Source organism: Scyliorhinus canicula, chromosome 19 (genome assembly GCF_902713615.1).
Source record: "Scyliorhinus canicula chromosome 19, sScyCan1.1, whole genome shotgun sequence".
Taxonomy (NCBI): domain Eukaryota; kingdom Metazoa; phylum Chordata; class Chondrichthyes; order Carcharhiniformes; family Scyliorhinidae; genus Scyliorhinus; species Scyliorhinus canicula.
The window spans coordinates 2,820,157-2,838,206 of record NC_052164.1 but is presented as its reverse complement, the minus strand read 5'-3'; the positions used below and the strand labels follow the sequence as shown (position 1 = coordinate 2,838,206).

The window sequence follows — 18,050 nt, the reverse complement described above, 5'->3', positions numbered from 1 at the left end:
GAGTGTGTGTGGGTGTATGTGTGTGTGCGGCTGGGATGATGGTGTGTGGGAGGAGTAATTTGTGTGCGGCTGGGATGAGTGTGTGTGGGGAGTGTAATGTGTGTGTGGGATGAGTGTGTGGGATGAATGTGTTGTGTGGCTGGGATGAGTGTGTGTGGGGATGGTAATGTGTTGTGTGCGTGCGGGGCTGAGTGTGTGTGGGGAGTGTAATGTGTGTTGGCGGTGCGGGGTGAGTGGTGTGTGGGGAGGGTAATGTGTACCTGCGGCTGCAGCTTGTCAGCCTCCCGAGTGTCAATCGCGGACCCGGCCAATCCCGCAACGTTTCTCATTGGAATCGATTGAGTTCCACGGTGATATTGGTGCTGCCCCTCCACAGTCACTGAATCGGATCCGGTTTAGCGCCAGATTTGCCGTCGTGAAATTCCACGAATCCTGCCCCAGCGTCAACACTTAGTCTCATGAATGGAGAATCCTGTCCCATACAATTTATAGCAACTATCACAAACTCCATGGGCGCGAGTTCTCCGCTGCCCACGACGGGTCGGAGTATAGGAGCGGGAGGGCCTGCCCGACATTTTTAACCGACCTCCCCGCTATTTCCCCCCCCCCACCCCCCCCCCCCCCCACGGCCGCCCCACGACACGAATCGCGGCTCGCGACGTTTTTACGGCGAACAGCGATTCACCCCTGGCTGATGGGCCGAGTTCCCAGGCCTTTACGGCCATTTTCCACGAAACGCAAACACACCTGCTCTCACCGTTCGTGAAAACGGCCGCAAAGTGCCGTCCCGGCACAACCATGGCACCGATGGCACGGCCGCACCACGGCCGTGCCAAGGGTGGCATGGGCCCGCGATCGGTGGGCACAGATCACGGCAGCGGGTCCAATACCCGCGCACTCTTTGTTCCTCCGCCGCCCCGCAGGATCAGTCATAGGGGCGGCTGAGGGGCATGACGGCCCGCGCATGCGCGGCTGATGTCATCGTGCGGATCAGTCCGCCGTGACGCTTGGCGAGCGCCTTAGCGAACCGTCGCTAAGCCCGCGATGCCGTGCTTCACGGGGCCGCGCTGCTAGCCCCGACCAGGGGGGAGAATCGAGTCCCGGGAGGGGGTGCGGAGGCTGCCGTGAAAGACGGCCAGTTTCACGGCAGCCTTTACGACTCTCCGCATTTGCGGGCGAATCGCGCCCCATATCAATGCCGAGATATTGAAATTCCTTCCGTTGCCTGGCCAACAGTCTATTCCACCATGACAGTGATGGAGCTGCAGGTGATTGGGACATTCAGGGCAGTCAGTTATGTGGGACTTTCTGTCAGAATTTTCACTTTCTTTCTCTGCCTTACACTGTCAGTGATTTTTCCAGAGAGGAGGACACAGAGCGTAAGCCAGGGACTCCAGGAACTCCAGGGTGTCGGGATCTACAAGCCGCTTTGCAGCGATTGTCCCTGCGGCAGCTAGCTTCATCCGATAAAACATTCTTTGAGCAGGAGCGCGACCAGAAGCTGAAAGTTCAGACTGCTGACGAGTCTTGTCCAGTGGGTTAGTCACCCCAGCTGAGAGTGTCCTGTCAACAGGAACCAACTACTCTGGGAGTTCAGGAATGACAGGATATTCCGTTAATTCTCACCCTAACGCCCCGGATAAACTGAAGATTGTGAAGCCATTGGAAGGTGAGGCCTTTGACACTGAACTTCTGATATTCTCTGTCTCCCTCTCTCTCTGTCTCCCTCTCTCTCTGTCTCCCTCTCTCTCTGTCTCCCTCTCTCTCTGTCTCCCTCTCTCTCTGTCTCCCTCTCTCTCTGTCTCCCTCCTCTGTCTCCCTCTCTCTCTCTGTCTCCCTCTCTCTCTGCCTCCCTCTCTCTCTGTCTCCCTCTCTCTCTGTCTCCCTCTCTCTTTTGCTCCCTCTGTCTCCCTCCCTCTGTCTTCCTCCCTCTGTCTCCCTCTCTCTATCTCCCTCTCTCTATCTCCCTCTCTCTCTGTCCCCCTCTCCCTGTCTCTCTCTCTCTCTGTCTGCCTCCTCTGTCTCCCTCTCTCTCTGTCCCCCTCTCCCTGTCTCTCTCTCTCTCTGTCTCCCTCCTCTGTCTCCCTCGCTCTCTGTCTCCCTCCTCTGTCTCCCTCACTCTCTCTGTCTCCCTCCTCTGTCTCCCTCTTTCTCTGTCCCCCTCTACCTGCCTCTCCCTCTCTCTGTCTCCCTCCTCTATCTCCCTCTCTCTCTGTCCCCCTCTCCCTGTCTCTCTCTCTCTCTGTCTCCCTCCTCTATCTCCCTCTCTCTCTGTCCCCCTCTCCCTGTCTCTCTCTCTCTCTGTCTCCCTCCTCTGTCTCCCTCGCTCTCTGTCTCCCTCCTCTGTCTCCCTCACTCTCTCTGTCTCCCTCCTCTGTCTCCCTCTTTCTCTGTCCCCCTCTACCTGCCTCTCCCTCTCTCTGTCTCCCTCCTCTATCTCCCTCTCTCTCTGTCCCCCTCCCCCTGTCTCTCTCTCTCTCTGTCTCCCTCCTCTGTCTCCCTCTCTCTATCTCCTCCTCTCTATCTCCCTCTCTCTGTCTCCCTCTCTCTCTGTCTTCCACTCCCTCTCTCTATCTCCCTCTCTCTGTCTCCCTTTCTCCCTCTCACTTTCTCATTCTCTTTCCTGTCTCCTCATGCCGACTCAGTCTCTCAACACGAGGACCGTGTCAATTCCTGTGCTCTGCTATTTTCTGACCTTGCTGTTCCTGTCTCTGTCTCAGGTTCCGTGACTCTCTATCAATGGCAGCAGCTTGCTCAGCCAAACCTCGGAGGGATCCTGGACCCACGTCCAGGTGTCCTTACCAAAGATTTCCGGCAACTTGACATTGACATGGGTGAAGTTTACAACCTCAATGATCTGGAAGAAGATGAAACAGATTTTACATCATTCCAGGAAATAATAACAGCCCCTGTCGAAACCAAACCAGAAAACCAATGGTAACTAAGACTGGAAATGAATGAGAGATAACACGATCTGATATACCCCACACCCCTCACTGTAACACTGATATACCCCACACCCCTCACTGTAACACTGATATACCCCACACCCCTCACTGTAACACTCTGATATACCCCACACCCCTCACTGTAACACTGATATACCCCACACCCCTCACTGTAACACTCTGATATATCCCACACCCCTCACTGCAACACTGATATACCCCACACCCCTCACTGTAACACTGATATACCCAACACCCCTCACTGTAACACTGATATTACCCACACCCCTCACTGTAACACTGATATACCCGACACCCCTCACCGTAACACTGACATACCCCACACCCCTCACTGTAACACTGATATACCCAATACCCCTCACTGTAACACTCTGATATACCCCACACCCCCTCACTGTAACACTGATATACCCCACACCCCTCACTGTAACACTCCTGATATAACCCCAACACCCCTCACTGTAACACTGATATATCCCACACCCCTCACTGTAACACTGATATACCCCACACCCCTCACTGTAACACTGATATACCCCAAACACCCCTCACTGTAACACTGATATACCCCACACCCCTCACTGTAACACTGATATACCCCCACACCCCTCACTGTAACACTCTGATATACCCCACACCCCTCACTGTAACACTCTGATATACCCCACACCCCCCACTGTAACACTGATATACCCCACACCCCTCACTGTAACACTGATATACCCACACCCCTCACTGTAACACTCTGATATACCCCACACCCCTCACTGTAACACTGATATAAACCCCACACCCCTCACTGTAACACTCTGATATACCCCACACCCCTCACTGTAACACTGATATTACCCACACCCCTCACTGTAACACTGATATACCCGACACCCCTCACTGTAACACTGACATACCCCACACCCCTCACTGTAACACTGATATACCCAATACCCCTCACTGTAACACTCTGATATACCCCACACCCCTCACTGTAACACTGATATACCCCACACCCCTCACTGTAACACTCTGATATACCCCACACCCCTCACTGTAACACTCTGATATACCCCACACCCCTCACTGTAACACTCTGATATACCACACACCCCTCACTGTAACACTTGATATACCCCACACCCCTCACTGTAACACTCTGATATACCCCACACCCCTCACTGTAACACTCTGATATACCCCACACCCCTCACTGTAACACTCTGATATACCCACACCCCTCACTGTAACATCTGATATACCCCACACCCCTCACTGTAACACTCTGATATACCCCACACCCCTCACTGTAACACTCTGATATATCCCCACACCCCTCACTGTAACACTGATATACCCCACACCCCTCACTGTAACACTCTGATATACCCCACACCCCCACTGTAACACTCTGATATACCCCACACCCCTCATTGTAACACTCTGATATACCGCACACCCCTCACTGTAACACTGATATACCCCACACCCCTCACTGTAACACTCTGATATATCCCACACCCCTCACTGTAACGCTCTGATATACCCCACACCCCTCACTGTAACACTCTGATAAACCCCACACCCCTCACTGTAACACTCTGATATACCCCACACCCCTCACTGTAACACTCTGATATACCCCACACCCCTCACTGTAACACTCTGATATACCCCACACCCCTCACTGTAACACACTGATATACTCCACACCCCTCACTGTAACACTGATATACCCCACACCCCTCACTGTAACACTGATATACCCCACACCCCTCACTGTAACACTGATATACCCCACACCCCTCACTGTAACACTCTGATATACCCCACACCCCTCACTGTAACACTCTGATATACCCCACACCCCCACTGTAACACTGATATACCCCACACCCCTCACTGTAACACTGATATACCCCACACCCCTCACTGTAACACTGATATACCCGACACCCCTCACTGTAACACTGATATGACCCACACCCCTCACTGTAACACTGATATACCCTACACCCCTCACTGTAACACTGACATACCCCACACCCTCACTGTACACTGATATACCCAATACCCCTCACTGTAACACTCTGATATACCCCACACCCCTCACTGTAACACTGATATACCCCACACCCCTCACTGTAAACACTCTGATATACCCCACACCCCTCACTGTAACACTGATATATCCCACACCCCTCACTGTAACACTGATATACCCCACACCCCTCACTGTACACATGATATACCCCACACCCCTCACTGTAACACTGATATACCCCACACCCCTCACTGTAACACTCTGATATACCCCACACCCCTCACTGTAACACTCTGATATACCCCACACCCCTCACTGTAACACTCTGATATACCCACACCCCCCACTGTAACACTGATATACCCCACACCCCTCACTGTAACACGCTGATATACCCCACACCCCTCACTGTAACACTGATATACCCCAACCCCTCACTGTAACACTCTGATATACCCCACACCCTCACTGTAATATACCCCACACCCTCATTGTAACACTCTGATATACCCCACACCCCTCACTGTAACACTGATATACCCCACACCCCTCACTGTAACACTCTGATATATCCACACCCCTCACTGTAACGCTCTGATATACCCCACACCCCTCAATGTAACACTCTGATAAACCCCACACCCCTCACTGTAACACTCTGATATACCCCACACCCCTCACTGTAACACTCTGATATACCCCACACCCCTCACTGTAACACTCTGATATACCCCACACCCCTCACTGTAACACACTGATATACTCCACACCCCTCACTGTAACACTGATATACCCCACACCCCTCACTGTAACACTGATATACCCCACACCCCTCACTGTAACACTCTGATATATCCCACACCCCTCACTGTAACACTCTGATATACCCCACAACCCTCACTGTAACACTGATATACCCCACACCCCTCACTGTAACACTCTGATATACCCCACACCCCTCACTGTAACACTCTGATATACTCCACACCCCTCACTGTAACACTCTGATATACCCCACACCCCTCACTGTAACACTCTGATATACTCCACACCCCTCACTGTAACACTCTGATATACTCCACACCCCTCACTGTAACACTCTGATATACCCCACACCCCTCACTGTAACACTCTGATATACCCCACACCCCTCACTGTAACACTCTGATATACCCCACACCCCTCACTGTAACACTCTGATATACCCCACACCCCTCACTGTAACACTCTGATATACCCCACACCCCTCACTGTAACACTGATATACCCCACACCCATCACTGTAACACTGATATACCCCACACCCCTCACTGTAACACTGATATACCCCACACCCCTCACTGTAACACTGATATACCCCACACCCCTCACTGTATCACTGATATACCCCACACCCCTCACTGTAACACTGATATATCCCACACCCCTCACTGTAACACTGATATACCCCACACCCCTCACTGTAACACTCTGATATACCCCACACCCCTCACTGTAACACTCTGATATATCCCAGACCCCTCACTGTAACACTCTGATATACCCCACACCCCTCACTGTAACACTCTGATATACCCCACACCCCTCACTGTAACACTGATATACCCCACACCCCTCACTGTAACACTGATATACCCCACACCCCTCACTGTAACACTGATATACCCCACACCCCTCACTGTAACACTGATATACCCCACACCCCTCACTGTAACACTGATATACCCCACACCCCTCACTGTAACACTGATATATCCCACACCCCTCACTGTAACACTGATATACCCCACACCCCTCACTGTAACACTGATATACCCCACACCCCTCACTGTAACACTGATATACCCCACACCCCTCACTGTAACACTGATATACCCCACACCCCTCACTGTAACACTGATATACCCCACACCCCTCACTGTAACACTGATATATCCCACACCCCTCACTGTAACACTGATATACCCCACACCCCTCACTGTAACACTCTGATATACCCCACACCCCTCACTGTAACACTCTGATATACTCCACACCCCTCACTGTAACACTCCGATATACCCCACACCCCTCACTGTGACACTGACATACCCCACACCCTCACTGTAACACTCTGATATACCCCACACCCCACACTGTAACACTCTGATATACTCCACACCCCTCACTGTAACACTCTGATATTCCCCACACCCCTCATTGTAACCCTCTGACATACCCCACACCCCTCACTGTAACACTCCGATATACCCCACACCCCTCACTGTGACACTGACATACCCCACACCCCTCACTGTAACACTCTGATATACTCCACACCCCTCACTGTAACACTCTGATATACCCCACACCCCACACTGTAACACTCTGATATACCCACACCCCTCAACTGTAACACTCTGATATACCCCACAACCCCTCACTGTAACACCTGATATACCCCACACCCCTCACTGTGACACTCTGATATACCCACCCCACACTGTAACACTGATATACCCACACCCCCTCACTGTAACACTCTGATATACCCCACACCCCTCACTGTAACACTCTGATATACCCCACACCCCTCACTGTAACACTCTGATATACTCCACACCCCTCACTGTAACACTCTGACATACCCAGCACCCCTCACTGTAACACCCTGATATAGCCCACACCCCTCACTGTAACACTCTGATATAACCCACACCCCTCACTGTAACACCCTGATATTCCCCAAACGTATCACTGTAACACTCTGATATACCCCACACCCCTCACTGTAACACTCTGATATACCCACACCCCTCACTGTAACACTGATATACCCACACCCCTCACTGTAACACTCTGATATAGCCCACACCCCTCACTGTAATACTGACATACCCCACATCCCTCACTGTAACACTGATATACCCCACACCCCTCACTGTAACGCTTGGATACCCCACACCCCTCACTGTAACACTCTGATATACCCCACCCCCCTCACTGTAACACTGATATACCCCACAACCCTCACTGTAACACTGATATACCCCACACCCCTCACTGTAACAGTCTGATATACCCCACACACCTCACTGTAACACTCTGATATACCCCACACCCCTCATTGTAACCCTCTGACATACCCCACACCCCTCACTGTAACACTGACATACCCCACACCCCTCACTGTAACACTCTGATATACTCCACACCCCTCACTGTAACACTCTGATATACCCCACACCCCACACTGTAACACTCTGATATACTCCACACCCCTCACTGTAACACTCTGATATACCCCACACCCCTCACTGTAACACTGATATTCCCCACACGTATCACTGTAACACTGATACACCCCACACCCCTCACTGTAACACTGATATACCCCACACCCCTCACTGTGACACTCTGATATACCCCACACCCCACACTGTAAACACTGATATACCCCACACCCCTCACTGTAACACTCTGATATACCCCACACCCCTCACTGTAACACTCTGATATACCCCACACCCCTCACTGTAACACTCTGATATACTCCACACCCTCACTGTAACACTCTGACATACCCAGCACCCCTCACTGTAACACCCTGATATAGCCCACACCCCTCACTGTAACACTCTGATATAACCCACACCCCTCACTGTAACACCCTGATATCCCCAAACGTATCACTGTAACACTCTGATATACCCACACCCCTCACTGTATACTCTGATATACCCACACCCCTCACTGTAACACTGATATACCCCACACCCCTCACTGTAACACTCTGATATAGCCCACACCCCTCACTGTAATACTGACATACCCCACATCCCTCACTGTAACACTGATATACCCCAACACCCCTCACTGTAACGCTTGATACCCCACACCCTCACTGTAACACTCTGATATACCCCACCCCCCCTCACTGTAACACTGATATACCCACAACCCTCACTGTAACACTGATATACCCCACCCCCTCACTGTAACAGTCTGATATACCCCACACACCTCACTGTAACACTCTGATATACCCCACACCCCTCACTGTAACACTGATATACCCCACACCCCTCACTGTAACACCCTGATATACCCCACACCCCTCACTGTAACACCTGATATACCCCACACCCCTCACTGTAACACTCTGATATACCCCACACCCCTCACTGTAACACTGATATACCCCACAACCCTCACTGTAACACTCTGATATAGCCCACACCCCTCACTGTAACACTGATATACCCCACACCCCTCACTGTGACACTGACATACCCCACCCTTCACTGTAACACTCTAATATACCCCACACCCCCACTGTAACACTCTGATATACTCCACACCCCACTGTAACACTCTGATATACCCACACCCCTCACTGTAACACTGATATTCCCCACACGTACTCACTGTAACACTGATACACCCCACACCCCTCACTGTAACACTGATATACCCCACACCCCTCACTGTGACACTCTGATATACCCCACACCCCACACTGTAACACTCTGATATCACTCACACCCCTCACTGTAACACTCTGACATACCCAGCACCCCTCACTGTAACACCCTGATATAGCCCACACACCCTCACTGTAACACTCTGATATAACCCACACCCCTCACTGTAACACCTGATATTCCCCAAACGTATCACTTGTAACACTCTGATATACCCCACACCCCTCACTGTAATACTCTGATATACCCCACACCCCTCACTGTAACACTGATATACCCCACACCCCTCACTGTAACACTCTGATATAGCCCACACCCCCTCACTGTAATACTGACATACCCCACATCCCTCACTGTAACACTGATATACCCCACACCCCTCACTGTAACGCTTGGATACCCCACACCCCTCACTGGAACACTCTGATATACCCCACCCCCCTTACTGTAACACTGATATACCCCACACCCCTCACTGTAACACTGATATATCCCAAACCCCTCACTGTAACACTGATATACCCACACCCCTCACTGTACAACTGACTATACCCCACACCCCTCACTGTAACACTGATATACCCCACACCCCTCACTGTAACACTGATATACCCCATACCCCTCACTGTAACAGTCTGATATACCCCACACACCTCACTGTAACACTCTGATATACCCACACCCCCATTGTAACCCTCTGACATACCCCACAACCCCTCACTGTAACACTGGACATACCCCACACCCCTCACTGTAAACCTGATATACCCCACACCCCTCACTGTAACACCTGATATATCCCACACCCCTCACTGTAACACTGATATACCCCACACCCCTCACTGTAACACTCTGATATACACCACACCCCTCACTGTAACACTCTGATATACACCACACCCATCACTGTAACACTCTGATATATCCCAGACCCCTCACTGTAACACTCTGATATACCCCACACCCCTCACTGTAACACTGATATACCCCACACCCCTCACTGTAACACTGATATACCACACACCCCTCACTGTAACACTGATATACCCCACACCCCTCACTGTAACACTCTGATATTCCCCACACCCCTCACTGTGACACTGACATACCCCACACCCCTCACTGTAACACTCTGATATACCCCACACCCCTCACTGTGACACTCTGATATACCCCACACCCCTCACTGTAACACTCTGATATACTCCACACCCCTCACTGTAACACTCTGATATTCCCCACACGTATCACTGTAACACTGATACACCCCACACCCCTCACTGTAACACTGATATACCCCACACCCCTCACTGTAACACTCTGATATACCCCACACCCCTCACTGTAACACTCTGATATACCCCACACCCCTCATTGTAACCCTCTGACATACCCCACACCCCTCACTGTAACACTCCGATATACCCCACACCCCTCACTGTGACACTGACATACCCCACACTCCTCACTGTAACACTCTGATATACTCCACACCCCTCACTGTAACACTCTGATATACCCCACACCCCACACTGTAACACTCTGATATACTCCACACCCCTCACTGTAACACTCTGATATACCCCACACCCCACACTGTAACATTCTGATATACCCCACACCCCTCACTGTAACACTCTCTGATATACTCCACACCCCTCACTGTAACACTCTGATATACCCCACACCCCTCACTGTAACACTCTGATATACCCCACACCCCTCACTGTAACACTGATACACCCCACACCCCTCACTGTAACACTGATATACCCCACACCCCTCACTGTAACACTCTGATATACTCCACACCCCTCACTGTAACACTCTGACATACCCAGCACCCCTCACTGTAACACCCTGATATAGCCCACACCCCTCACTGTAACACTCTGATATAACCCACACCCCTCACTGTAACACCCTGATATTCCCCAAACGTATCACTGTAACACTCTGATATACCCCACACCCCTCACTGTAATACTCTGATATACCCACACCCCTCACTGTAACACTGAGATACCCCACACCCCTCACTGTAACACTCTGATATAGCCCACACCCCTCACTGTAATACTGACATACCCCACATCCCTCACTGTAACACTGATATACCCACACCCCTCACTGTAACGCTTGGATACCCCACACCCCTCACTGTAACACTCTGATATACCCCACCCCCCTCACTGTAACACTGATATACCCCACACCCCTCACTGTAACACTGATATACCCCACACCCCTCACTGTAACAGTCTGATATACCCCACACACCTCACTGTAACACTCTGATACCCCACACCCCTCATTGTAACCCTCTGACATACCCACACCCCTCACTGTAACACTCCGATATACCCCCCACACCCCTCACTGTGACACTGACATACCCCACACACCCCTCACTGTAACACTCTGATATACTCCACACCCCTCACTGTAACACTCTGATATACCCCACACCCCACACTGTAACACTCTGATATACTCCACACCCCTCACTGTAATACTCTGATATACCCCACACCCCTCACTGTAACACTGATATTCCCCACACTGTAACACTCTGATATACTCCACACCCCTCACTGTAACACTCTGATATACCCCACACCCCTCACTGTAACACTGATATTCCCCACACGTATCACTGTAACACTGATACACCCCACACCCCTCACTGTAACACTGATATACCCCACACTGTAACACTCTGATATACTCCACACCCCTCACTGTAACACTCTGATATACCCCACACCCCTCACTGTAACACTGATATTCCCCACACGTATCACTGTAACACTCTGATATACCCCACACCCCTCACTGTAACACTGATATACCCCACACCCCTCACTGTAACACTGATATACCCCACACCCCTCACTGTGACACTCTGATATACCCCACACCCCACACTGTAACACTCTGATATACTCCACACCCCTCACTGTAACACTCTGACATACCCAGCACCCCTCACTGTAACACTCTGATATAGCCCACACCCCTCACTGTAACACTCTGACATACCCAGCACCCCTCACTGTAACACCCTGATATAGCCTACACCCCTCACTGTAACACCCTGATATAACCCACACCCCTCACTGTAATACTCTGATATACCCACACCCCTCACTGTAACACTGATATACCCCACACCCCTCACTGTAACACTCTGATATAGCCCACACCCCTCACTGTAATACTGACATACCCCACATCCCTCACTGTAACACTGATATACCCCACACCCCTCACTGTAACGCTTGGATACCCCACACCCCTCACTGTAACACTCTGATATAGCCCACCCCCCTTACTGTAACACTGATATACCCCACACCCCTCACTGTAACACTGATATATCCCACACCCCTCACTGTAACACTGATATACCCCACACCCCTCACTGTAACACTGATATACCCCACACCCCTCACTGTAACACTGATATACCCCACACCCCTCACTGTAACACTGATATACCCCACACCCCTCACTGTAACACTGATATACCCCACACCCTCACTGTAACACTGATATATCCCACACCCCTCACTGTAACACTGATATACCCCACACCCCTCACTGTAAACACTCTGATATACCCCACACCCCTCACTGTAACACTCTGATATACCCCACACCCTCACTGTAACACTCTGATATATCCCAGACCCCTCACTGTAACACTCTGATATCCCCCACACCCTCACTGTAACACTGATATACCCCACCACCCCTCACTGTAACACTGATATACCACACACCCTCACTGTAACACTGATATACCCCACACCCCTCACTGTAACACTCTGATATTCCCCACAGCCCTCACTGTGACACTGACATACCCCACACCCCTCACTGTAACACTCTGATATACCCACACCCTCACTGTGACACTCTGATATACCCCACACCCCTCACTGTAACACTCTGATATTCCCCACACCCCTCACTGTGACACTGACATACCCTACACCCCTCACTGTAACACTGATATACCCCACACCCCTCACTGTAACACTCTGTTATACCCCACACCCCTCACTGTAACACTCTGATATACCCCACACCCCTCACTGTAACACTCTGACATACCCCACACCCCTCACTGTAACACTCCGATATACCCCACACCCCTCACTGTGACACTGACATACCCCACACCCCTCACTGTAACACTCTGATATACCCCACACCCCTCACTGTAACACTCTGATATACCCCACACCCCTCATTGTAACCCTCTGACATACCCCACACCCCTCACTGTAACACTCCGATATACCCCACACCCCTCACTGTGACACTGACATACCCCACACCCCTCACTGTAACACTCTGATATACTCCACACCCCTCACTGTAACACTCTGATATACCCCACACTGTAACACTCTGATATACTCCACATCCCTCACTGTAACACTCTGATATACCCCACACCCCTCATTGTAACCCTCTGACATACCCCACACCCCTCACTGTAACACTCCGATATACCCCACACCCCTCACTGTGACACTGACATACCCCACACCCCTCACTGTAACACTCTGATATACCCCACACCCCTCACTGTAACACTGATATTCCCCACACGTATCACTGTAACACTGATACACCCCACACCCCTCACTGTAACACTGATATACCCCACACCCCTCACTGTAACACTGATACACCCCACACCCCTCACTGTAACACTGATATACCCCACACCCCTCACTGTAATACTCTGATATACCCCACACCCCTCACTGTGACACTCTGATATACCCCACACCCCACACTGTAACACTCTGATATACTCCACACCCCTCACTGTAACACTCTGATATACCCCACACCCCTCACTGTAATACTCTGATATACCCCACACCCCTCACTGTGACACTCTGATATACCCCACACCCCACACTGTAACACTCTGATATACTCCACACCCCTCACTGTAACACTCTGACATACCCAGCACCCCTCACTGTAACACCCTGATATAGCCCACACCCCTCACTGTAATACTCTGATATACCCCACACCCCTCACTGTAATACTCTGATATACCCCACACCCCTCACTGTGACACTCTGATATACCCCACACCCCACACTGTAACACTCTGATATACTCCACACCCCTCACTGTAACACTCTGACATACCCAGCACCCCTCACTGTAACACCCTGATATAGCCCACACCCCTCACTGTAACACTCTGATATAACCCACACCCCTCACTGTAACACCCTGATATTCCCCAAACGTATCACTGTAACACTCTGATATACCCCACACCCCTCACTGTAATACTCTGATATACCCACACCCCTCACTGTAACACTGATATACCCCACACCCCTCACTGTAACACTCTGATATAGCCCACACCCCTCACTGTAATACTGACATACCCCACATCCCTCACTGTAACACTGATATACCCCACACCCCTCACTGTAACGCTTGGATACCCCACACCCCTCACTGTAACACTCTGATATACCCCACCCCCCTCACTGTAACACTGATATACCCCACAACCCTCACTGTAACACTGATATACCCCACACCCCTCACTGTAACAGTCTGATATACCCCACACACCTCACTGTAACACTCTGATATACCCCTCACCCCTCACTGTAACACTCTGATATACCCCACACACCTCACTGTAACACTCTGATATACCCCTCACTGTAACACTCTGATATACCCCACACACCTCACTGTAACACTCTGATATACCCCACACCCCTCGCTGTAACACTGATATACCCCACACCCCTCACTGTAACACCCTGATATACCCCACACCCCTCACTGTAACACCCTGATATACCCCACACCCCTCACTGTAACACTCTGATATACTCCACACCCCTCACTGTAACACTGATATACCCCACAACCCTCACTGTAACACTCTGATATAGCCCACACCCCTCACTGTAACACTTATATACCCCACACCCCTCACTGTAACACTGATATACCCCACACCCCTCACTCTAACGCTTGGATACCCCACACCCCTCACTGTAACACTCTGATATACCCCACCCCCTCACTGTAACACTCTGATATACCCCACACCCCTCACTGTAGCACTCTGATATACCCACACCCCTCACTGTAACACTCTGATATACCCCACACCCCTCACTGTAACACTCTGATATACCCCACACCCCTCACTGTAACACTGATATACCCCACACCCCTCACTGTAACACTCTGATATACCCCACACCCCTCACTGTAACACTCTGATATACCCCACACCCCTCACTGTAACACTCTGATATACCCCACACCCCTCACTGTAACACTGATATACCCCACACCCCTCACTGTAACACTGATATACCCCACACCCCTCACTGTAACACTGATATACCCCACACCCCTCACTGTAACACTGATATACACCACACCCCTCACTGTAACACCCTGATATACCCCACACCCCTCACTGTAACACTCTGATATACCCCACACCCCTCACTGTAACACTGATATACCCCACACGTATCACTGTAACACTGATATATCCCACACCCCTCAGTGTAACAATCTGATATATTCCACACCTCTCACTGTAACACCCTGATATATATTCCACGCCCCATAGCATAGTTGAACACACTCACAGCAAAGTAAAGTGTAGTAATTTCTGTCTGTTTTTAGTTTCAGACTATCACTCCACAAACCGTTTGCCCGACACTCACTCCACCTGTACAATCACTACCTGCCGTATCATGCATCCGTCCGACGAGCTCAGCACGGTGACACTGAGGTAAGAGTGAGTATTGGGGGGAATTGAGGGGGTAATGGAGGGTTACAGAGTGCGCCGACTGCTGTTGTCAGCTGATTTATACTGCGCAATTCTTCAATGGGCACTGTGCACCCCTTCTTAGCGAGACCCTGCTTGTACAAAGCACCTTGCTCAACCTGCCTGTGTCTCTGTGCTGCACAACAAGTGAAGTCCCGTTGAATTGTTGTCACTTTTCTCATGCAGGAAACGCTACTCGTGTTGAATAAGGAGCCTAAATGGGAAACGCACGGCCGAGGCAACACAGAACCCCGTTTTTTCCACAACGGGAAGCCCCGCTCGCCGGAGCTCCCCGTTGTATTCTTTTGGAAACGGCATCCCAATTTCTGAGCTCCCCAAAACCGACCCCGACTTCCCCCCAGCCTGAATGCAACATGGGAGGGGGGCGGCGCCGGCTCCCCCTCGCACCCCCCAACACCCTCAGTGGGCAATCCCGGCCCCATCGTGAATGTAAAAAAATGGCAGCTTGGCACCACCAACCTGGCACCTTGGCAGAGCCCCTGCCAGCTGCAGTGCCAGCTGGTCACCTTGGCAGGATGGCACCCAGGTAGCAGTGCCAAATGCAAGGTTGGCATTGCCAGGATACCCAGGTAGCACTGCCAAAGGACCCAGATGACACCAGCAGTGTCAGAGCACCACCCGACCCAAAGGGCATGCATCTGGGGGCCTCCGATCCTCTTGGAGACCCCCACGAGGGCCGTTCTATCTGGTCCCCGTTTGTGAAGACCAGTACTGAACGCAACTTGCCCGAGTTCTCTGAGGCGATGGATTTAATCCCAAAGCCTCAGGTACTTCAGGAATCTGGACATTGGAATAAGGCTTACCGGCTCGCTCTAATATGTAGATTTGCCTAACATTGATCCTCAGGTGTTGCGAGCTGAGTGGATCCCGGGAACATGGTCTCCCGGCTTCAATCAGTCACGTTACGGCGCAGCGAGATGCTTTTCTGGCGCAGTGTGGCTGGAAGATTGCGCCCAATGACACCGAGTGATGTTTCTCTGAGTCCTCGGTTACTAGTGGAAGATTTGGTGTTTCCTGGTAATATGGTAATGATAGAACATGCCATTTACACCTTGCATTGTCCAATCAGAGCCTTGAGATAGTCACCACATCAGCAGATAACCCTTCCCTCTTCCTGGCATCACTGATAAGGTGACCATCCCTAATTTCCCTTGAGGAGGAGGTGGTGGTGGTGGTGAGCCATCTTCTTAGCCGCTGTAGTCTGTGTCTCACCAGCACTTTCTCACGAGCAATTAGAATGGGCCAGCAAGTAAAACCAATTCATCTGGTGTAGGTACATCCACAGTGCTGTTAGGGACAGAACTCAGACTCCAACAGTGTCTCTGATACTGGACAGAAAGCCAATATTGTATTTTAATTTTGTAAGTCTGTGAGGAAAGGAAACCTCGCTTCAGGAGTGATTTCACACAAAATAGGGATATGGTTTATTGAAACAAACTTTATTACTCACACGTATTAAAATATCTTTAACCTCATGCCAGAAAAAAAACTTAGAATTACCCCTTAAACAATGCTAATCAACACAGTGACACAGTCACCCTTAACTGCTATCTTTATTCCCACTCAAACAACAAAACCATCTCAGCTCTCAATCCACTTTTAAATACAGTTAGCAGACCCAGGATTACTTGCTTAGCGACGTCTTGGATAAACCACTTTGAGAAAGAGAGATTTTTGAGACTGCTCTACAGAAGGAGACCTGG

The 18,050-nt window shown here is 50.7% G+C and overlaps 1 protein-coding gene across 5 annotated transcripts in view; it reads left to right on the top strand.

The window, feature by feature from the left end:
* LOC119953970 (trafficking kinesin-binding protein 1-like) overlaps window positions 1-18,050 on the top strand; it is a 71,828-nt gene that overhangs the window by 42,334 nt on the left and 11,444 nt on the right. For all 5 annotated transcript variants that reach the window (XM_038778712.1, XM_038778713.1, XM_038778710.1 and 2 more), the window contains exon 14: window positions 16,182-16,290. In XM_038778712.1, coding sequence (XP_038634640.1) covers window positions 16,182-16,290 — 109 coding nt within the window. The remainder of the gene's footprint in view (window positions 1-16,181; window positions 16,291-18,050) is intronic.